A 22,733-nucleotide genomic window follows, 5' to 3' on the forward strand; every position below is an offset into this window, starting at 1 on the left:
TCCCCGGGGCAGTTGGAACAGGCCCTGTATGAAATAGAAGAAACCCTGAGTGGATGCAGTGCCCGCGAGGCGGCAGGAGCCATTGGATGGGTGTTTCTCACGGCTCTGCGAGAGTACAGGCAGAAAGAGCAATATAGGATCCAGCAAGTGCCTGGGGTCTACCTGTAACTTTAAAAGAAATCCAGACTGCATGTGAAACATGTGTAGTATGTTCTAGGACTTACCCCCGGAGACCTTTTGCATCTACAGGCCAGGTGTTGCGGGGGCAGGTACCCCTGACACGCTGGCAGATTGACATCATTGGACCACTACCTCGCTCCGATGGCCAACAATATGCTGTCACCTGTGTGGACACTGCTACCGGGTTATTGGCAGCTTACCCTGCTCCACATGCGGACCAAAAGGCAGTGTTGGCAGCACTGGCATGCCTATGTGCTGCATATGGACGTCCGCTGGTAGTGGAGAGCGATCAAGGGACTCATTTTACAGGAGCCCGGGTGCAGCAGTGGGCCAAGAACATGGGTGTTGAATGGAAGTTTCACACTCCCTATAATCCCAAAGCTGCAGGGATTATAGAGAGGTATAATGGCCTACTGAAGCAAGGACTAAGAGCCACTGCCCCCACTCAGACACTGGCCGGGTGGAGCTGACGTCTATGGGAGGTGTTGCAGACATTTAATGAGAGGAGCAGGAGAGGCGGCCTGGCTCCAGTGGAGGCATTGCTACATTGTGCCGCTGCTCCCATCCAATTACAAATAAAGACTTCAGACGTCTTATTAAAACCGGGACTTGGACAGCAGGGCAACATCCTATTGCCAGCCCCAACTGGAGTGGACCCAGGGCAGACTGTGGACTGGGAATGGCCCTGGACAGTGAAGGCTCCCCACATGCGGTGGGTGGCTCTGATAGCCCCTTGGGGTCGTGGCCTGGAGGCCAATTTACAGATAAAACCATGGGTGAGTGCGCAGTGGCCGCCACGGGTGCGTGTTACCCACCCTGGAGTGGCAGATCAGCGGGCAATCCTCAAGGGGGCATTTGTAATAACTCTGTGGCCCATTATGAGCTCTCCACTCCTGCTGCATGTAGAACCCACTGAGGCCTCTTCACTGGCAAAGCGAGTGTGGTACTCATGACCTGGAAGGCCGCTGATGCCAGCGACAATATTGTCCTCAGATGCCAAATTGGCATGTATATTGCCCGATGGGAGGGATCTCCCATTGCTGGTACCGGTAACTTCTCTGTCTTTCCGCCCCTAGGAAAATTGAGTTTAGTCATTTTGTGATGTATTTGCTTTTGTGGGCCATGGCTGCACTGTTTATGTTTGCTTAAAAAATTGTATATACGTGGACTATATGGCAGAAAACCCTGAGGGGGGGTGGACTGTAGGGTAAGGTAAAAGGTATCAGGCTTTTCTGCCCTCCCGCCATCAGGATAGATGAGGGAGCCCTGTGATCCTGGGTGCATGCCTGATGGCGGGCACCTGAAGTGGGTCCACCTGAGCTAAGAGACTGATTTATAAGGGTGGTGCAGCAGAGTGTGGTGGTGGTGGTAGTGCGGTGTCGAGGGTGGAGGAGTGGAGTGTACAGAGGCATGTGGCGACTACAAACCACGGCGAAGAGCATGTGGCTGCGAGAACCGTTCATAAACCTGCTCGGAATGGGTTGGTTGCTTTACAGGGCCCCACACAGAGTAGACTTAGGGAATATTTAAATAATGGAAGAAAAGTATTTTCTAGGTTTACTCATGGGGAGAGGTCACTGTAGGGTAAGGTAAAAAGTATCAGGTTTTTCTGCCCTCCTGCCATTAGGGTAGATGACAGAACCCTGTGGCCCCGAATGCATGCCTGATGGCGGGCACCTGGAGTAGGGTGTGGGCATAGGTAGATGGGATTCACCTGGGCTGAGACTGGATTTATAAGGGCCGTGTCACAGCGATGCCAGCAGAAGAAGCAGAACGAACGGAAGAAGCAGAGAAGCAGAAGTAAAACCATGAGAGAGCAAAGCATCAGAGAACACCGGAGAGCCCAGACAGAGTAAAGACTTGCTGGGGGCTGGGAGACCTGCCAGTCTCCTGGCCCCCCAGCACCCCTGCCTGCTGTGTACCTGGTAATCCCAATAAAAGCCTGCCACTGAGGGCTCCAGGACTCTCTTCCCTCTTACCCCGTCTGCTGGATCAGAAAACCTGCCCTGTGCCCATTCCTGCCCTTATATTTGGCATTAGTTGGCAAGATGATCCATGCAGACGGGTATGGAGCCCTCCGAAGACCTGGAGGGACTGAGGAGTAGCAGACTGTGTTTGCCCGTGACAACGCTGGATGTATCATGGCGGCACAGGAGATGGACGAGGTCCATGGAGCTGTGGGATGAGACCTCGCCTGGAGGAGGAGATGCCTGAGAGGACCAGCCAACGACCCCTGAGGCAGCAAGAGTCATCGGGGAAGAAAGGACCATGATTCGGAGCTCGCCAATGTGGACAAAGGAAAAGCCGATGAACTTGGACTAATGAACTAACAACCCCGCCAGAAGACAGAGGACCTTGGCAAGTTTGATATGTTTTCAGGACCCTGGGGGTGGATGGTATCGTTTAAAATCAAGGCATGGCCAGTGGGCCTTGGTATAAGAGCCCACAGTTGGCTGATGGAAGAAGCCCTTGCCAAATTCTCTGCAGCCAGGCAGAGAAAAAGCCAACTGAGAAAGCAAAAGCTGGTGCTGAGATTGAGAAGCCCTGAGTGGCTGTTAAGCACTAAGTATGCTAAGGAAGGCCAGTGAGTCTCTTAAAATCACCTGTGGGTGATGCCCTGCCCTGTTGAGTGAGGGTGAGCTGAGGAATCCATCCTTGGGGGACAGGTGGAGAAAATGGCTTGTGGTGGAGCCCAGAGCCAAAGAGGGGCTGTAGGGTAAGGTAAAAAGTATCAGGTTTTTCTGCCCTCCCGCCATTAGGATAGATGACAGAACCCTGCGGTCCTGAATGCATGCCTGATGGCGGGCACCTGGAGTAGAGTGTGGGCATAGGTAGATGGGATTCACCTGGGCTGAGACTGGGCTTTTAATGGTGGCGTCACAGGGACGCCAGCAGGAGCAGAGAAGATGGGAGAGAAGCAGAGCCATGAGAAGAGCAGAGAGAACGTGAGAGAAGGCTGGAGAGCCCAGAGTGAAGACTTGCTGGGGGTTGGGAGGCCTGCCAGCCTCCCGGCCCCCCAGCACCCCTACCTGCCATGTACCCGGTAAATCCTAATAAAAGCCTGAAAAGCCACTAAGGGCTCCAGGACTCCTCCTTTACCCGGTCTGCTGGATCAGAAAACCTGCTCAGTGCCCATTCCTGCCCTTACAATTTGGCGTAAGTCGGCAAGATGATCCATGCAGACGGGTATGGAGCCCTCCGAAGACCTGGAGGGACTGAGGAGTAGCAGACTGTGTTCGCCTGTGACAACACTGGATGTGTCATGGTGGCACAGGAGATGGACAAGGTCCAGGAGCTGTGGGACAAGACCTCGCCTGGAGGAGGAGACGCCCGAGAGGACCAGCCAATGACCCCCGAGGCAGCAAGAATCGTTGGGGAAGAGAGGGCCACGATTCAGAGCTGTCCAGTGTGGACAAAGGGAAAAGCTGATGAACTTGGACTAATGGACTAACAATCCCGCCAGAAGGCGGAGGGACTTTGGCAAGTTTGTTTTTGGGACCCTGGGGGTGGATGGTATCGTTTGTCGTTTGTACAACCCAGGAGATGGGAATCTGTGGGTGGCCAGTGGGCCTTGATGGCCAAAAGCAGCCTGTGTATGCCCAGCAGCTAGGCGGAGGAGAAAAGCCAACCGAGAAGGCAAAAGCTGGTGCTGATGCTAAGTTTGGGAAGCCGTCAGTGGCTGTTAAGCACTAAGTAAGCTGAGGAAGGCCAGTGAGTCTCGTCAAATCACCTGTGGGTGATGCCCTGCTCGTTGTTGCGTGAGAGTGAGGAGCTGAGGAACCCGTCCTTGGGGGACGGATGGGGAACATGGCTTGGGGTGGAGCCCAAGCCAAAGAGGGGACCCAAGAGAGGCGGCATGTGGAGTTTGGATCCCCGACCCATATGCTTGTGCTATGTGTTGGCCTGAGAGCAGGGGTCTGCGTGGCGCATTGGTGGCTATGAAAGCCGAGTGTTGGAGCAACAGCAGACAGAAACCCTGAGGGTTGGCGATTACCCCCAACAGTATAGAGTCGCCAGTCCCAGAGAGTGCATCCTGGGGGTGGATGCTGTGTGTGGCTTGTAGCCGAGACTACAGCCAGAGAAGGCCAGGAAGCCTGACGGCTCCTGGTGTGTTACAGTAGATGCCGTGAGTGGTTCCCCTCCCTTGTATGAGCAGTGCCTTCGGCAGCAGATTTGGTGGATCGTCTGTTGGTGCCAATAATTGTCTTTTGCCACTAGGTTGGTGCCCTGCCTGGATTTATTTGTGTTCTGTTGTATTTTGTTGTTATATTGTGATGTACTTGCTTTTGTGGCCATGGCTGCATTGTTTATGTTTGCTAAGAAACAAAATTGTATATATGTAGATTGTATGGCAGAAAACACTGAGGGGGTGGACTGTAGGGTAAGGTAAAAAGTATCAGGCTTTTCTGCCCTCCCGCCATTAGGATAGATGACGGAACCCTGTGGTCCCGAATGCATGCCTGATAGTGGGCACCTGGAGTAGGGTGTGGGCGTATGTAGATGGGATTCATCTAAAAAGACTGGGTTTATAAGGCCGGTGTCACAGGGATGCCAGCAGAAGAAGCAGAATGAATGGAAGAACCATAAGAAGAAGGGGAGCGCAGAGAAGCAGAGAAGCAGAAGCAGAACCAGGAGAGAGCAGAGCAGCAGAGACCACCAGAGACCACCGGAGAGCCCAGACAGAGTGAAGACTTGCTGGGGGCTGGGAGGCCTGCCAGTCTCCTGGCCCCCCAGCACCCCTGCCTGCTGTGTACCTGGTAAATCCCAATAAAAGCCTGCAAAAGCCACTGAGGGCTCCAGGACTCTCCTTCACCTGTCTGCCCCGGTCATAGAGATCCTGTTCTGTGCCCATCCTGCCCCTACAGTCACCTTTTTTTTTTTTTTTAAAGATTTATTTATGCATACAAGAACTGGGGTACAGGCCAGAGGTGCGGGGTGTGGGTGAGAGGATTCACCAGAGACAGAGTGGGGAACAGAACAGGCAGACTGACTGAAATACACTGCTGAGGGGAGCAGTGGGTGAGAAAGGTGAGGTCTGCTGTGCCATGTGGGCAGCTCCCTGGCTGGGGATTGAACTCATGCTGCAGTGGCTGCGGACAGCTTCATAATGCAGTGCTTAACCCCTTGCGCCACCAGGGTGGCCCCCTTTTTTTTTTCTTTATTTTTTTTTGTGGGACCCTCGCCGGTGGCCGGGGATCGAACTGGTACTACAGAGGCTGCGGGCAGCCTTGCAACCCAGCGCTCAAACGCTGCACCACCAGCCACCAGGGGAGGCCCCCCTTTTTTTTTCTTTTTTCTTTTTTAATGTGACTGTGACTGAGACCTCATAAGAGTTTTCTGAGATTTAAGAGTCCTGGACTGACAGTTAGCCAGTATACACCTTTAAATGAGATCCCATGCATCTTTGGGCCTGCAAAATCTGTGAGGCAGTTTCCTAGCAATTAAATTTTCAGCAGGAAAAGAGAAAGTGGAAATTTAGAGAAAATCCTGAATCATGGATTTGGAAAACAAAATCGTGACAAAGGAATCCTGTTGGAGGAAAAGGGAATGTTTAGCTAGTAGATAGAGAAGACCCACCCAGACTCATTAAATGTCAGTGCTTGGGGTTTCCTTGATTTGATGGGAAGTGGGACGAGGTTCCTCTGAGGCTCCGTTGTTCTGCAGAGCTCTTTTCCCACTTGCAGTTTTGATCGATAGAAAAGGAAATTCTTGCTAATTCATCTTTTGCCTTCTCAACTGAGAATGGTATTATACTTCAGAATGTCAAGTTCAAATGTTACGCTGCCAGGTCTTTGACGAAATCATAGCTAACAAAAAAAGCATTGTCCATCCTGTTGTTCAGTGTTCCTCATCAAAAATCCATCAGACAAAATCCACTTTTTATTGGGAATTTGCCTTTTTTGCCAGGGAACTTAGAGCCAAACATGTTTCTCAGCTGAACTAAATGATTTGAGCCAGGTGCTTGCTCTATCAGTTTCCCATTCTTTTTTAATTGACTTACATTTTTTGAAAGTTGTAAAAGAAACGCATGACTGTGGTTAGATATCAAACCAAACATTGCCATTCCCTGCCTGCAGTGCTATTGACATTCTTGTTGACTCCAATGTGCACTTAGTTTGATTTTTGCATAGTTTGTGTTATGTGTCTTTTTAAAAAAAGATTGATTTATTTATGCAAGCACTGGGTACAGTCAGACGTATGGGAGGGTGAGAGAATTCACCAGAGCCAGAGCGGGGAGCAGAGCAGGCAGAAGGACCGAAGTACACTGCTGAGGGGAGCAGCGGGCGGCAGGAGAGGTCTGCGCGCCATGTGGGACCCTCCTCCAGTGGCCGGGGAGCAGCCGGGAATTGAACCGGCGCTGCAGAGGCTGCAGGCAGCTTTGCAACCCAGCGCTCAACCGTTGCGCCACCAGGGAGGCCCTGTGTTATGTGTCTTTTTGAAAATATTGTGTGTGAATGTCATCTTGGAAGGAAATTGGCATATTAGTTTTAAGTCTCAGTTGTTTGAAATATTACTAATAATGGGATTCCTAATGTACAGAAAAATGTCAACTTCTCCATATGTACTCCAGCTGCTTATTGCTATTGCCAGAGGTGAAGTGTGGTGTGAGGTGCTAAGTATATATTGGCTTGTCCCTGTTATGCTTTAAACACATAGCCAGTAAACTCTACCTTCTAATCTTGTACAATGTCATCCTAATCTCTCCTAATCCATTTGAATATCTTCCTTCCTGCCTGTCCCAAAGCAATTTGTGCTTAATCCAAGTTCTGTTCTTTTCCTTACTACATTTGTTTTAATCTTGGGAGCCCATAATGCCATTTAGTGTTTCTCATTGTCACGTAGAATAAGGTCTTCACCACAGAAGGCCTTCCTTGCTTGAAGAAACACAGTTTCCAGTGCCCTGCAATATATTCTGATTTGATTCTGTCACACAGAGTGGAAAGAACCTTGCCAAAGGAGCAATTCCAGGATCTGCTGGCCTCTGCCTTTCCTTACTGGTTTGAATTTGTAAATAAGGGAAATAAAGGGCTGGGGGTGGGGGTTAGGTTCATTTTCAAATAATCTGATACTAATTTCTTTAGAATTGTTTCAAGAAGTTTCAAAGTAGTTCCTGCGACATTCTGGATCTATTTGGGCAGGTGGGGAAATAGTGTGTTTTCTTTGGCAGCTTCCAGCCGAGCTGTAGACAGGTAGAAGTGTAAGTCTCAGAACTACTTCTGGAAAGTTCGCTGGGCTGTGTATGCAAAGGTGTTACCAGAGAATGTGCCTGGATTGCAAGCAGAACATTACAAACGTCTCACTGAACTCACCTGTTTGTAATGACTCTCTGAAGAGCGATCCAGTGGATGAGAAAAGTAGCACTTTCGTGCAGGTGAGTTTGGTCCCTGAGCAGGAAGCTCTGGTACAAAGAACCAGCTTAACCAGCAGCAGAGTCATCAGTGGATCCTGAAGAACTGAGCTGGGAGCTTTGGTTGAAATTCGCACCATCCCACTACATGTGAGGTCAGATCAGTGTTCTTAAGGCTCTTTTGATATACCATTTCCCTACTCTCACTCAGATCATTAGGGGCCCCTGGATCAGGTCTGTTTAAGGCCTTCCAAAATTTACCCCATACCTTTATCTGTAGGTGTGTTTCCTATGACTCCAGTGGCAGCTGTCCTTTTCCATAGGCCTTGATGACACAGCTCTCTCCCCACCTTCCCCTTCACCTCTTTATCTGCACCCCTTACCAGAGGCCCTGGATTGTATCGCAGGGTAGTTAGGTGTATATGCTGGTATTCTTCCTCCCTGAGCCTCTGTCACCACCACCTCCAGGAGAGAAAGAGATGGTGAACTCAGACATTTCATCATTGAAATGATGAACTTTATCATTGTGTGGCTCTGTGTCAGCCTTAACTTTTTCTTTGCCTGCCCTAGGACATGGGACCATTTCTCTCTCGTGTTTCCACAACATTCCCCATTGTCTGGGATTGTAGTAATTTTATGTCTGATTGTCAGCTATATTTTGAAGATCTGTTTATAAACTTGAGAAAGCCCATTGGTAGAGCTAACTTGTCTCTCTAAGAGATGAGTTAGGCAGAGAGCTGTTGAGCATCTTCTGCTTTGGCCCTTCCACCTTGTGTCTGGAAGCTGGGAAGAGAAGAGACTCAGGAAATCTTGTCCCCTTGCCCTTTGTTGGGAGAGTGGGATGGTCTTAGAGAAGGGGGCACATTTTGGGTCATGATGGAAAGAAGGATACAATCTCGCCAAGAATTCCTTCTGGTCTGCTGTGAGGCCACTCTGTCTGCGCTGACTTGGGTTGTCTTTCCCCTGCCATCCTTTCAGTTTCCTGAAAGTCCCCTGGCATTTAAGGTTGGGATGATCATTTCACTGTTCACTGTGTATTTCAGGGCCCTGTTTGATTATGACCGGACTCGGGACAGCTGCCTGCCAAGTCAGGGGCTCAGCTTCTCCTATGGTGACATCCTGCATGTTATTAATGCCTCTGATGATGAGTGGTGGCAGGCCAGACTGGTGACCCCACATGGAGAAAGCGAGCAAATCGGTGTGATCCCCAGTAAGAAGAGGTGAGTTGTCCTTATATGGCAGAGGCCTTCCTTGCCCTTTTTCTGGTATTCATTCCTTTTCGGTAGGGTTGGTGCTCAGGATATGCTTTTGACTCCCTCAAGGAGCCCAAAAGTGGCTTCCATGCCCACTGCAGCCTACCACTGGGGCCGTGTGCTGGCAGTAACCAGACTCCTTTCTGACTCCAAAACAGGGTGGAAAAGAAAGAAAGAGCTCGGTTGAAAACTGTGAAGTTTCATGCCAGGACGGGGATGATTGAGTCTAATAGGGTAAGTGGGGCTCCCCAAGGAAGTCAGCCAACACATGAAGAGGAGTAAGAAGTTTGGAGTCTGTCTGATGGATAAGAGAACTGGGGAGCACCAAAGAATTTCTTTTACAAGGGGCTGACTCTGCACTACCAGAATACAAACTGCTTTTCAGAAAGCAGAGAGAAGGCGCTTCTGTGGCCAGTCTGCATCCCTTCCTCTTGGGTAACTGGCTCTTGAAGATATGCTTGATAGGGACTGTCTGGAAGGCACTTGTTTGGGGCTCATGAAGCCCCTTGTGGGTGTCTCCCTGGCTGCAGAACCTGTTGGAGCTGTGGGGATCATGAACAGAATCTGGCCTTGTCATTGCAGCCAGGAAAGCTGGCCACAGAGCTCCAACTGCCCTTCAGACCAAATGAGGCATGAGGTCTCTCTCCATTCACCCCTTTTCTTCTATGAGCTTCACAGGCCAAAGAACTTCCGGAGCAGTAGAGGAAAGAGAGACATGGAGTAGATGACTCTGTGTCTGTCAATGGCACATTAGGGCATGTGTCCAGGAGGCTACAGTGACCTTTGTCCTTTAGGAAGTACCAGTGAGTGCTGTGAGTCTGGATTAGGTAGAAACTTCTAACATCCCTACAACATTTTCCTGTAAACATAATTTTCCTCTTACATCAACTTTCATTTAATCTCATATAGACTCCATTTGTGAAAGATGGTCTTTTATTTAGCTCATCATTGTCTCCATTTTAGTTTTTCTTCCATGCTTTAAAATCCATTGTTCTGTTTTTTTTTTTTCTTCTATCCTTCCCCTCCATCTTCATATTCTTTCACAGTCGATCAAAACGAAACGTAAAAAGAGTTTCCGCCTCTCTCGAAAGTTTCCATTTTACAAGAGCAAAGAAAACATGGCCCAGGAGAGCAGCATACAGGAACGTAAGTAGCAGTAGGTACAGAGAGCATAGCGCCCACGACCCCACCCTATCTATCTCATTTGTGCCTCCCTTTATGAGAAGACTGGGCAAGTGTGTGTGCGTGTGTGTATATCTGCTTATCTGCAGTCACAGTAGAAACTGGTCTCCACAGGGAGATGTTGGGTCTTTCTTGTCCAGGTCCTTGCTTGGAAAGAGTGTTGGAGGCTCTAAGGTGGAACTGGTCCCGGGGCCAGCCTACTAGGAAGTCCCTGGCACTGGCATCAGGAGTGCCAAGCTGCGTGCTGCCATGGTGGTGATGAGCAGTTCTTAGTCACAGTGTCAGGTTTCAAAAAGGGGGTTTTCCAGAGAACCAGATCTAGGGACTTGGGGTTGCTCTCCTGGTTTCTTCCTCTGTGTTTTCTTTCCCTTAACTTCACTCATCTATGTTAAGAAAAGAGCCTATTCTTCCCTGGACACCTGGCATGGAGCATACTTCTTGAATGACAGGCACACATGTGCACAGGATGGTCATGTGGCTCTACAGACACACTGCCATCCCAGAATGATGGCAAAGCAACTTTCAAAATAAAATACTTCCTGCTTGCAGGAATCATTGGGGTGGGGAGGGTGGAGGGAGAGTGTCATACAACATTGCCCCGATAAAGATTTTCTGAGAAACACAAAGCTGGTGTTTGGTCAAAGAGGCCATGAAGCTGAGTCAAACTTTTAAGAACCAATTTAATCCTGAAAATTATTCTTATCTTGCCATATGCCTCAGAAATTAACTGCTCTGATCTTAACCATAAAAAAAACAGTCAAACTGGTGAAATGTTTTTCATGACCTCATAGCGAATCATAAACCTCTTTTCTTCAGCCTTACAAAGAGGGGTCTTGGGGTCTGGACTGTTTGGGTTGGAGGGAGAGCCACGTATTCCTACAGGAAATGTCCTTTTTCTAAGCCAACCCGATGGTCCTGCTAACTAGTACCACCCCAGCTAGAGTGCCTTCACCCAGGTGGAAGTTTTGGCTTACAATCCTGGGTATCTCAGTAAGAGGCATTTGGTGCAGTTGGTTCTGCTTGTGAGCAGCAGGAGATGGTCTGAGGCAGAGGCCCCGAGGAGTGATCACCTCACCGTTCCCCAGTTCCAGAACCTCTATACCAAGCCCAGCTTGAGGAGGATTCTCTGTCTGGTGGCTCAGTTGAGGGTGGTTGGGAACTGCCTGTTGGGTGAGAGTTGAAACTGCCTAGTGCTTATTCTCCAGAAGCTGAGCTCGTCCCCTGTGGTCTACACAACTCGGGTCAGCTTTGAAGGCCACACCTCAGATCGCTTGAAGCTTTCCCCGAAGGGTTTGGACAGAGTGAGTCAATCAATACTGGGCAAAAGGTTCCTGGGATGATGATAATTCTGTCTGCATACCTGTTACTCATAAATACGCATTCTTTCTTGCACCCTCAGAGGGAAATGGTAATTTCAGGGGCAAAGCAGAAACTTGGCCTCTACAACTTAAAATTTGGTCAAAGCAGGTGCTCCAAACCTTGGAAAGCCACTTGTCCTGTCAGCCTGTAGGCTATACACCACTCCAGAAAGGTAGTATGCCCCACAGTCCTCTAGCAGCAGCTGGGGCAGTGTGAAGTCCAGGTATTTGGCCTGACCTGGGACGTACTTTCTGTAGCAGAGTCCTTCACCTCATATAGTTGTAGGTCTTCATAGTGTTTCATACTTCTGTCACTAATGCTCACCTGGCTGTGTTCTTCCTTCCCCTTGTCTTTTTTTCTCCATTTTCTCTCCTCTCCCCAATTCGTTCCCTCCCCACCCCTTGTCCTTGCTGTCTGTGAAATCAGGACTTCCCTGGGTTAAGTGACGATTATTATGGCGCAAAGAACCTGAGTAAGTCAAACTTGTACATCGTTAACTGTGCAATGAGTGGAGTTGCTGGGGGTGGGGTATGGGGGACATGGGTGAGGACAGAGGGTGGGGGAGGGCAGTGTTTATGAGAACTCTGATACCACAGCAGGAGGAAGTACAAGTGGTTCTGAATGTCACACTTCTGGATTCTTGGTGCCCTAATAAAAGCCTATCATTCATGCCTGTGTTTTCCTTTCATACCTTGAAGTAGTAGGGGGACAGCTTGTTGCCCCACTTTCAAAGTGAGGTGAGCAGGAAGTACTTCTCTAGAGGTGATCGCTCAGCTCATCTCTAACCTATTGTTGAGGAGAAGGGTGCCCACTGGTTGGATTCTTCTAGTGGCATAACTCTAAAATAGTGGGCTTACGAGTTGGCTAATTCAGTCTAACTAGGGACAAGAGTCCAGTAAAGCCCTATACCCAACATGCATCTGGGATGTCCCAGGAGGTCCAGGGGCCTCAGCAAACATTTGTGTGGGCTGGCTTTCCACAGAGCATGTCTCAGGGACTGAGCTGGTGGGGGCCTCAGCAGCATTTATGTACCATATCTATCTTGTGCTGTAGCTCAGGGAAACTCTGACTAATTACTCTCTGGAAAGTAATTCTAAAGTGGAAAATGAAGGAACCGGGGTGATAGGGCCTTAGCATCCCCAGTGTGCACACAAGCTTGCGTTCAGGTGGCTGTGCCAGGACGACTGTCAGGATATACTCTCCTTAAATAATTACTAAAGGCAGGAAGATAAAGGCACTTCTTCAGAGGATTGCTCAGGAACCAGCCACGTGTGGCAACTCAGCCAGTCCCTCTGGGGGGCGGGGGAGCCACAGCATGTCACGGTCTGGAATAGTGTTGTCTTGGCTGAAACAAGCAGTATCTCTCTCCATAGTGTTGTGTCCATGTCTCATCTTCATTTGCCCATTGTCTGGGGGACGCTGGACCTTGTCTGCACCACACCAGGCTTTGTGCTCCTGTGAGTGAGGCTGCTCCCCCCACGTTCACATCCAGTCACATCATCCTGGCCTGAGACAGGAGGGCTGCCTTGTCCCTGAGCATTCTCGTTTGTTTGTTGTGTATGTTCTGACGTTTTTCTGGTGGATGAGTATCCCACCTCGCTGCTGAGGGCAAGGCCTCTAGGAAGGGGAAGCAAAAGGGCTTTTGGTCCCACCGAACGGTCAAAGTGTTTTTCTGTGGTGACTGCTCAGTGCGCCCAATGCTTGGCCTCTTCATTCAGGAGGACCACACAGTCTGTCCCTTGGGAACTCTGGGGGTGGTGGGGGACAGCCTAGTGCCTGGACGTTTCTTTGCTGTGTCACTGCCTTGCCTTGCCTATTGTTAGCCTTGCGAGATGCATTTTGAGAACGGCTTTGGAAACCAGCCAAGGCAGCTCTTCCAGTTCAGATAAGGAGGATGCTGCAGAAGGTGGGAAGGCTCAGAGTGCACAGGGAGGGGCTTGGCAGACAGCGAGGGCGCTGAGGGATGTGTGAAAGGTGGGCAGGGCCTCAGGATTGGTGCTGTGCCTCCCAGTTGGTAGCTGGATGCAACAGGCCTCCCGGGGTCTGATTCAGTTGGCAGCTCAGTGTCTGGCTCCCGGAACATTTGAGTTTTGTGCTGCGTGTGACCTCTCAGTGGTGTGTTCTGAATCGGAGTCTCTTTCTTGTTGGCTTGCAGAGGGAGTGACATCCAACACCAGTGACAGCGAAAGCAGTTCCAGTAAGTGTGTGTCATTCCTCCCCCATGTCGTGTCACTCCACCATGTGTCCCAGCCAGCCTCACTCCAGCGTTGCACGGCTGCCATTTCTGTTCAGAGGCTGGTGCTTCTTTTAGCCATGTACACTTCAAGATCCTGGAAATGCTGTGGCCATTTTGTCCTTTTGGGAGGGGTTTAGGTTGTTGATCAAAGGAGAGTATAAATGCTGTAATTCTGGCCAGAACTGGACTTAAAAATTATCCCTGGGTTCCTGAGAAGGGTGAACTGCCACAGAGAAAATCCCGGCTATGGCACTATGAGCTTTGGGTGCTGCCAGTTTTTATAGATTTGCACAGAAAGAAACCACAGAAAAATGGCCCTATGAGATATTGTCCTGGATTTCCTTTTCAGGTTGCCAGGACCTCCTGGGTTGAGGCTTGGTGTTCTTGCCTTTTAGTTGCTTTAAGTTATGTCACTGCCCCATTTTCCTTCAGAAAGCCAGAGAAGCCACAATTCAATCCCCTTGCACATTGGGAGCACTGGCCTCTCGGTAGTGGTAGGTAGGCTCAGAGGCAGCCTGTGGGAAGCATCCTGGGGTGCAGTGCAGATCCTGGTACTGTGGTCAGCCCCTGTGGGACCTCCAGGCGCCCAGCCCCGAGAGGCTTGGCCGCTGTTTCAGGAAAAGCTTGTCATTGCAAGCATATGCAGCGCTTCACCTTCAGAAAGCTGGGCTCAGCCTTACTCTTCAAGGGCACTGGGGACCTCAGCCCAGCTATGTACCACATTCCTGGATACTTCTGGTGAAGGAGGGATAGGTAGATCCTTACAGGGGCAAAATAGGCTGCAGCGTTGCAGACTGACTCCCCAGCCTGCAGATGAGGCAACGTGGGCAGTGTGTCTCCCCATCAGTTAAGGCTTCCCTGTGAATCTTCCCAGCGCAAGAGGCAACTAAGTATAGTTGACTGGTACCTGTAAGAACAGGTCTTGGGAAACTGGGGTGGGTTTTCATGGAGGCTTCACAGCACCAGGCTCACGTGCCTCTGTTTGTCTCTATTTCACTGAAGCCGAGGACTCCTGACTCTGGTCCCCAGGCAGGTGAAGGACTTCCTGTGCTTTCTTGCCAGTGGCAAGCAGAAAGGCCCACGGGGCAGGTGCCAGCAAATACCATTCGACAAGGCTGTTTTCTGGCAGAGGTGGGGGGTGAGGTGAATACTGTGGTGAGATGACAAAGGCAGGCAGATTACAAAGTGCTAATATATCTGTTCTTTGTTGCAGAAGGACAAGAGGATGCTATTTTGTCATATGAGCCAGTGACACGGCAAGAAAGTAAGCCCCCTTCTGAGAGTCTTGCCTTTGTGTTAGTCTCATGGTCTTGGGCTCAACACTATGGTTGGCTGTGGGGCACAGAGAAGAATGTGGGGTACAGGAAGATGTGGCTGGTGTGCATCCAGCCCTTGGGTGCCTCCTCTCCTTCTTGTTAGTGTGACAGAGAAGGGGGAAGCCCCCGTGACCCCGCCACAGTCCTCTGCTTGCTACTGGAGTGCCTTCCAAAGGTTAGGACAACATTACAAGGATGGCAAAGGTCAATTTCCCCGAGGTGTGGCTGCCACTGAAAGAGACACCTGTTTCTCTCTTTAGTGGCTGGTGCTATTGCAGAGATTTCTCCTGAAACTGTCAGGAGGGGAGATGCTTCCAGACCGTGCACTTAGATATTTTCAAATTAAAGGCTTCTTGATGTTTTTGGAGTTGAAAGGCAGAGAATGGCCGGGGATGTTGTCCCTGTCTGAGCGGTGGCTCTGGAGAATCAGCTGTCCATTGGGGGCGGCTCACTGACTTCACGCTTTCCCTCCAGTACACTACGCCAGGCCCGTGATCATCCTGGGCCCAATGAAGGACCGAGTCAACGATGACCTGATCTCGGAGTTCCCGCATAAATTTGGATCCTGTGTACCACGTAAGAGCCCAAAGAGGCTTTGGGACCAAGGCATAAGCGGCTTTGGGACCAAGGCATTCACGCCCTGGGGGTGTGTCCTTCTGGTGTTTTATAGCAAGTGATCAGGGCCAAGTTCTTGGGCTGTCTGGGAACAAGGTGCATTTGAGACTCTGGAAGACATTAGGCGGCAGCAGATTCCCCCAAAGCTGCTGTAGTTGGGAGGCCTAAGACATCAGATGGGCTCGCTCCTGCCCCTGGAGAGAAGTTTGAGAGGCAGCCATGGGGACTGACCAGACATGAGTGGGGCCTGGCTCGAGGTATGGGTGGAGTCTGCTGGGTGGCTCATTTTGATGCCCTCGTTCTTGTGCCCCATTTGGCACACTCTGTTGTGCCTCAGCCCACTCATGGGGGTCCAGTTTAAGCTAAGCAAATAAACCCCTGTGTGTGAGATCCAGTGCTCAAAAGAGAAGTGGGCAAAATAGACTATTTCCCAACTGCTTTTTTCCCTACTCATCTGAAAAAAATTGGACTGGCCCCAGGACCCAGGTGAGAGAACAAGTCAAGTTTTCTGGCTTTGGGGGCAGGTTGTTGTCCTTGGCTGCAAAGTATTTGCTCTCTTCTGGCAGACACCACCCGGCCACGGCGTGATAATGAGGTGGACGGACAAGACTACCACTTTGTGGTTTCCCGGGAACAAATGGAGAAGGATATTCAGGACAACAAATTCATCGAGGCCGGCCAATTCAATGATAATCTCTATGGGACCAGCATCCAGTCAGTGCGGGCGGTTGCAGAGAGGGTAAGGAGAGGAGGTGGACCTGCTGAAGAACCCCAACAGAATGCTCCCACACAACTTCTGCTTGGATCCTCATGCTTCCAACACTGGGTCTATCAAGTGGTGCTGCTGACCAAAGCCATTCACTGCATGATTCCAGCCCTCAGACTGAGCTGTCTGTCTGTCTCTCCCATGCAGCTCACCCCAGAGCGTCACCCATCTGGGTAGAGACCCCCCTGCAGATATAGCCATTTCTGGGTAGTGGGAACAAAATGTGGAACCTGAGTATGTCAGGGGTAGACTCGTCTATACCACTCTGGATGGTCCTGGGTTTCCCCCAGGTGGATGTGTGGGTGGCCTTTGGGTATCTAATTAAGGCTGGGGAGATGGGGAGTGAGCGGGCTGATGCAAATCTCCACTTTTTCAGGGCAAGCACTGCATCTTAGATGTGTCCGGCAATGCTATCAAGAGGCTGCAGCAAGCACAACTTTACCCCATTGCCATTTTCATCAAGCCCAAGTCCATTGAAGCGCTCATGTAAGTGTTTGCTGACACATACTCCCAGCCAGGCGAGGACCCCTGCAAGGAAACGATATAGTGATGTGTTGGGCAAGGACGGGACCCAGTGGAAGTTCAAAGGAAAGCTTGCCCAGTGAGCCAGGTCAGCGAAGGTGCCTTCTGATTTGAGGGCTGGTAGATGTGTCTCAGTTGGACTTTGGGACCTGGATGGTTTGAGTTAGGGGCTGAGCCCTAGGCCACTGCCGCTCTGAGAGGGCAGCTGAGGAGATTCTTGGGGTGCCTGCAGCAGTCCTTTTTGTTAGTCAAAACGTAGAATCTAGTCAGGTACTATTTTCCTTCTATGTCCTTGGCAGGGAAATGAACCGACGGCAGACATATGAACAAGCAAATAAGATTTATGACAAAGCCATGAAACTGGAGCAGGAGTTTGGAGAATACTTTACAGGTAAGAGCCCCTGCTGCCCAGCCGACGTCATGTAGGCCCCACCTGGCGCCTCCAACTTTAAGTGGCTGCAAGAGGCTCTGCCACCTTGTGCAGTTTCTGGATGCTTTGGAGCTGCTGACTTCCCGCCTGTTCCAAAGTGCTCCAGTTCCCTCCAGCCAGAGCAACTAAGCCACCAACACCGAATGCTGCCTTAGGTTGTGTTAGATCGAGTTGTTCCTTTCATCTTCTAGTCTCTGCTGGATTGTAGGCCACCTGTATTACTTTGTTTCCCTCCTGCCCAACTCCCTGGCTCCCTCCCTTGGCCTTGCATGTCTCAGGTGCTGAAGAAATGTATGTGGCTGATGGTGCTTGCTTGGCGTGATCTTCAGTGTATGTGCATGTTTGTGTTTATGTGGTCACCTGCTTTAGAAGGTCAGTTCCTAAAGGTTGGGAAGGTCTCTGTGTAAGAGGTTTTTCCCCTTGTCAAGGACACCAGCATATATATATATATGTAGGTTGGTTCTGAGCAAACTAGCTGGTAGTTCCCCAAGAATAACTGGGGAAGGAGTCATAACTGTACCCTGAGTCCTTGTTCGTGGGCTCCCCTCCGATACAGAGCAGGTGGGTGGTCATTGGAGCACAGCCCCTTGCCAGAAATGGTAGCTTTCAGCTCTTTGGGTGACCCGGATTTTCCAAATCTGCCAGTGAGGCTGCTGTAGAATTCACCAGCTGCCAGCCCCATGGCAGCCAAGAACAACATGAGCTGCAAAGTCTGGCACATGACCGGTGCTCAATAAAAAGTCTTTGAACAACACACTTCTATTCACTGCTGCTTAGTCTCACTGTCTAGGCAAATTGACTTCGCGCCCTGGGGTCAGGGCACCTGCTGGGCTTCCCTGTACCCAAAGTCACCAGGCAGCTGACTAGTGGGTATTTTTTTTAAAGATTTATTTTCTTATTTATTTATTTATGCAAATAAGAACTGGGGTGTAGGCCAGAGGTGCAGGGGGTGAGAGGATTCACCAGAGCAGAGTGGGGAGAGCAGAACAGGCAGATCCACTGAAACACACTGCTGAGGGGAGCAGCGGGCAAGACAGGAGAGGTCTGCTGCACCATGTGGGTAGCTCCCTGGCCGGGGATTGAACTCAAGCCTCAGTGGCTGTCGATACCTTGATAGCACTGAGACTTTAACTCCCGCTCCACCAGGGAGGCCCTGACTAGTGAAGCTTTAAACCCACATTGTGCACACCTGTGCAGGCTGAGCAAGAGGATTCTTGGGAGAGGCCAGGCTGCAGGGCTGGGGTTGGGGGGAAGAGTAATGTCGATCACAGCAGTAATTCTGTTTTCTTTTTCACTTCAGCCATTGTACAGGGTGACTCACTGGAAGAGATTTATAACAAAATCAAACAAATCATTGAAGACCAGTCTGGGCACTACATTTGGGTCCCGTCCCCAGAAAAACTCTGAAGAATCCCCTCCAACCATTCTCTTGTGAACAGAAGAAATCAAGTCCCTCTTCCCTCCTCCCTCTTCATTCCTGTCCCCATGGGGAGAACAAATGACTACTGTTCTTGCCCCCTTTTTTAGATATGTCAAAAAAAATTGAGTTTTCTAGTCCTGTTCTGTTTTTTTTTTTTTTAATTTTTTGTTTAGTTTATTTTGGGGGATGATGCCATCTCACTCATCATGTGACTGTGCCCATTCCTGCATGGACCTTTCCCAAGCGCTAGCACAGGTGCAGACCCATCAGAGTCATTGTTTTCATAAAAACCAAGCAGAAGCGAAGAGAAGAGAGGAGGACTGGTGGAAAGACAGACTCTGGACAGCTGCACGGTTTGAGAAGTGAGCTCGACACGCCACGTGATGAGATGCTCCTGGGCATTTCTACCCATCTGTACTGCTGTCTGGCAGCTCTGAACGGTGCAACATAATGGCTACAGAAAGTATCTTATTTATATATAGATATATATATGTAATTTATATAAAATATATAGAAATTATTATATATATATATTATACATTCTCATATAATATATATATATTCACACACATTTGGACTAGACAAATCTATGGAGACTTCATCAATGGTACTGTGTTACTAGAGAAATGCTTTAATTTTCATATTCCAGTCAGATGGCATCTTCCATTCCACCTGGTTGGGGAGGGTTGAACATGGTAGCGAGTGCTGTGCCAAGGGTGCTCGCTTTTGGTCATTCTCTTGAGAGTTGAGGTCTTCTCCAGGACGAGGTCAGCCAGAGGCCTGTGAGAAAGGGCCTTCACCTGGGGATGGGGGGAGAGGGAGCAGAGGGGCAGAGACTTGACCCTCAAGCTGCTGCCGCCCTTGAGGTGCAGTCAGTCCTGCATGGAGAGAATGGCTAACAGTGCTCCATATTAAATTGCCTATTGTTTTATGCCACCTGATGTGTCTGCATGAGAGGTTTCCTTTTTGTTCATTTTTAAGCTGCTGTTAAACCAAAACCATGTTGTGCTACTGTGTCAGCCTTTTCATTATTCCAAATTTTACTTTTACTATTTAAGTGAATGCGTAGAATCCAATTGGAAAGTGTTCTAAAGGCTCGTGACGTTCTGGAGGAGCCCGGCCTAGTGTATGATAGAATAGGTGACCCAGGCTTGGCCATCCAGTCAGCAGAAGGGGTGTGGGGACCGGCGAAGGCTGAGGGCAGGAGCTGGCACTCTGGACTGTGATGTCTGTCTCTACTCATCTGCCAGGGACATGTGGGACTCAGCCGAGGCCCCTTTGCGGGCACCTGTCCACCGACAGAGACAGGGAATCACCTGCCTTCCAGTTCCATGCCAGATGCAGGGCAGCACTGGGCTTGGCCAGTCGCATGCTGAGGAACGCGATTTCAGTTTTTTCCACAGCTGCTTCACATTTCCCAGCTCTTAACCAGCAGCTGGTCGCTTACTGTTTCTTTGAGAAAAAGTAGGCTTGAATGCTGTCAATCTGAACAATAGTGCTAAGATTCACTTACTGGTGAGAGATAAAACCTTGTTGCTTTTTCCCAGATCAGATGGCAGTGATTGTGGTTAGTGGAGGTTTTCTCCCACCACAGGTGCAGGCTGCAGGTGTGACTCAGGCCGCCCCCACCCCCACCCTACCATGCTCCTTTGAAGCCACTGTGCCTCCCTCGCCACCATGCTGGAGGCGTGACCCAGGGGAGAAGAACATGGAGAGGCTTGGCCCAAGGGTTGGGTGTGATGTTTCCCAGCCCACCATGTGATGGCCAGTGCAAACGATGCCATGCTGAGGTCTCTGTGAACACTACCAGCCATACTGGGGAGATGTGTTAACGGATGTCCTACCAGTGTAAGGAGTCTAACTGAAGTGTGGGCCCAGAAAGAGGGTAATGAAAGGGCAGCAGCTTTACCTGGACAGTACACTGGGTTGAAGGCAAGGAGAGGGACAGAGTGATGGCCAAGGATGACCCTGGTGAAGAGGGGGTGAGCAGGAGTGTTGATGTTTCTGATGCTAAGTGATGTGGTCTGACTGATGCTCAACCCTCTCCCAGGGAAGAAAAGCAAAGATTCAGAGTAAGCATGACACTAGTTGGTTTACCAGTGTTCCTTCCAAGGAAACATATATTTTTTAATAAATGATAGTTGCAATGAACTGTGGCTCAGTGATCTTCTTGGACTGATCTACTGTCTTGGAGTGATCTACTGTCAATAAGGGATCTTGGGGGCAGAGCAGTGTGAGAAATATCCCAAAGCCCCTCCACTTGGCGACAATCAGCTCACCAAGGTCTTCCTCTGGATCTAGACCCCTGTGGTCAGAACTGGTTCTTTCTGAAAGCTATGTGTTCAGTCTGCTCTGCAGCCCCCACCCCCACCCACCCCAGCCCCAACATGCTGCCTCACATAGCACCAACCAGGTGGGGTGGTATCCATGTCTTTGGTGGGAAAACCCAAGGAGCACACAAGATGGGAGGTGCCTGCTACAGTTTGTTAAAGAAAGCAGGGACTGAGTTAGCAGAGAACTGAGTCATAAAAAAAGGGAAGAGGAAAGCTGACCTACTGGCTACCAATGTCTCCAGGAAGCTCTGAGAGCTCAGGGCAAATGAGGGTGAGATGGGCCCATTTGTGGGGCAGGGTGGCAGGCGTCCAAACACTCCCCCTGAAGAGGGGAGGCATGCTGACAGCAGGTATTTATGACATGGCTGCAGTCACCACAACTTGTGTGGAGAAGCTTGAGGAAGTACTGCCAGAATTAAGGTCAAGAGTGAAGAAGATAAATGAAAGAGCAGCCCTGACATGTGTGGGCTGAGCCACAGGAAGGACGCTGAACCTCACTTGTTTGTGGTGCCTCATGGTTTATAGGTGCTTCCTTTCACACATCATCTCACTTGCTGAAAGGCAGCCTGGCAGCAGGCAGTCCCCAGAGAGCTCTGTGGGGGTTAAGGAAGTTCAGCTCCTAAATGCAAGGGGAATAAAAGGCTGTGGGGACTAAGATGTGCTGCCATCTAAAATTCAGCCCCAGCACAGGAAGAGGCCGGGCAACTTGGAAACCCTGAAGGTACATACCTCCCGACAATGAGCTCTGCTGTGACCTGGTGGCCACAGCCCACCTCCTCAGGCGTGAACACAGATCCCTTCCCTGATTCTGCTGCCCACAGCAGAGCTAATCACGCCTGTGTTTCTTCATCTCTCACAGACCTCAAATTACAGCATTCCTAGGATGGCAGTCATGATTATAGAAAATACTCATTTTGAGACAAATGGCCGACTGTAAAGGTGAAAGTGCTTCTAGAAGTGAGCAAACAAGAAAAATGACTGCAAACAAGTGTGAGTCGTGCACACAGCTAAAGCAAAATAGAGATGCAGGGTGAGTAGGACCTGAGTTGCAGGACTGGGAAAGGCTGAAAGGGGAAGTGACCTTAGTGGGGGGTCAAGGTCAAATTCAAAAAGACAGGCCCCAAAAGGGATGCTGGGCTCGAGCAGGAAGGCCAGTGGTGCCCTTTCCACAGAGTCACCACTGGCTGGTTCCCCGAAGTCCTTGTGGGAAACCACAGGAGTGACCGCTCAGAACACCAGGCTTAGTGCCTGGATGCCCAACATGTCCTTCTTGGGCGGGGCAGTAGCCATTCGATGACAGCGCTCCCCAGTTGTCCTTCATCCCTGTTCCCACCAAGGATTCCACGGACTCCACTCCATGAATCCTTTTTTTAAAAAAGAAATTTTCTTACATTTTTTTTTAATTTTTTTTTGTTTTTTTTTTTTTAAATAGAGGCATGTTTTATTTATTTGTTTGTTTGTTTGTTTGTTTTGTTTATACATGCACTGGGTACAGTCAGAAGTGCGGGAGGGTGAGAGAATTCACCAGAGCCAGAGCGGGGAGCAGAGCAGGCAGAAGGACCGAAGTACACTGCTGAGGGGAGCAGCGGGCGGCAGGAGAGGTCTGCGCGCCATGTGGGACCCTCCTCAGGTGGCCGGGGAGCAGCTGGGGATCGAACCAGTGCCTCAGAGGCCGCAGGCAGCTTCACAACCCAGCGCTCAACCGCTGCGCCACCGGGGAGGCCCCTTACATTTTTTAAAAAAAGATTTCTTTATTTATACAAGCACTGGGTA

The 22,733-nt window shown here is 50.1% G+C and overlaps 1 protein-coding gene across 11 annotated transcripts in view; it reads left to right on the forward strand.

Annotated features, from left to right (window-relative positions):
- DLG3 (discs large MAGUK scaffold protein 3) overlaps window positions 1-18,614 on the forward strand; it is a gene marked incomplete at both ends in the record, with an annotated part of 64,026 nt that extends 45,412 nt beyond the window's left edge. For 3 of the 11 annotated variants that reach the window (XM_084258828.1, XM_084258831.1, XM_084258836.1), the window contains 10 exons: window positions 8,572-8,748; window positions 8,940-9,015; window positions 9,828-9,927; window positions 13,478-13,519; window positions 14,772-14,822; window positions 15,349-15,450; window positions 16,056-16,228; window positions 16,632-16,741; window positions 17,077-17,168; window positions 18,508-18,614. In XM_084258828.1, coding sequence (XP_084114954.1) covers window positions 8,572-8,748; window positions 8,940-9,015; window positions 9,828-9,927; window positions 13,478-13,519; window positions 14,772-14,822; window positions 15,349-15,450; window positions 16,056-16,228; window positions 16,632-16,741; window positions 17,077-17,168; window positions 18,508-18,614 — 1,030 coding nt within the window. Of the gene's footprint in view, window positions 1-8,571; window positions 8,749-8,939; window positions 9,016-9,827; window positions 9,928-11,748; window positions 11,795-13,477; window positions 13,520-14,771; window positions 14,823-15,348; window positions 15,451-16,055; window positions 16,229-16,631; window positions 16,742-17,076; window positions 17,169-18,507 lie in introns of all 11 variants that reach the window. The other 8 variants (XM_084258832.1, XM_084258833.1, XM_084258834.1 and 5 more) reach the window with 6 other exon arrangements.
- Between the last annotated feature and the right edge of the window lie 4,119 nt (window positions 18,615-22,733).

This window comes from Talpa europaea (genome assembly GCF_964194135.1).
Source record: "Talpa europaea genome assembly, chromosome: X".
Taxonomy (NCBI): domain Eukaryota; kingdom Metazoa; phylum Chordata; class Mammalia; order Eulipotyphla; family Talpidae; genus Talpa; species Talpa europaea.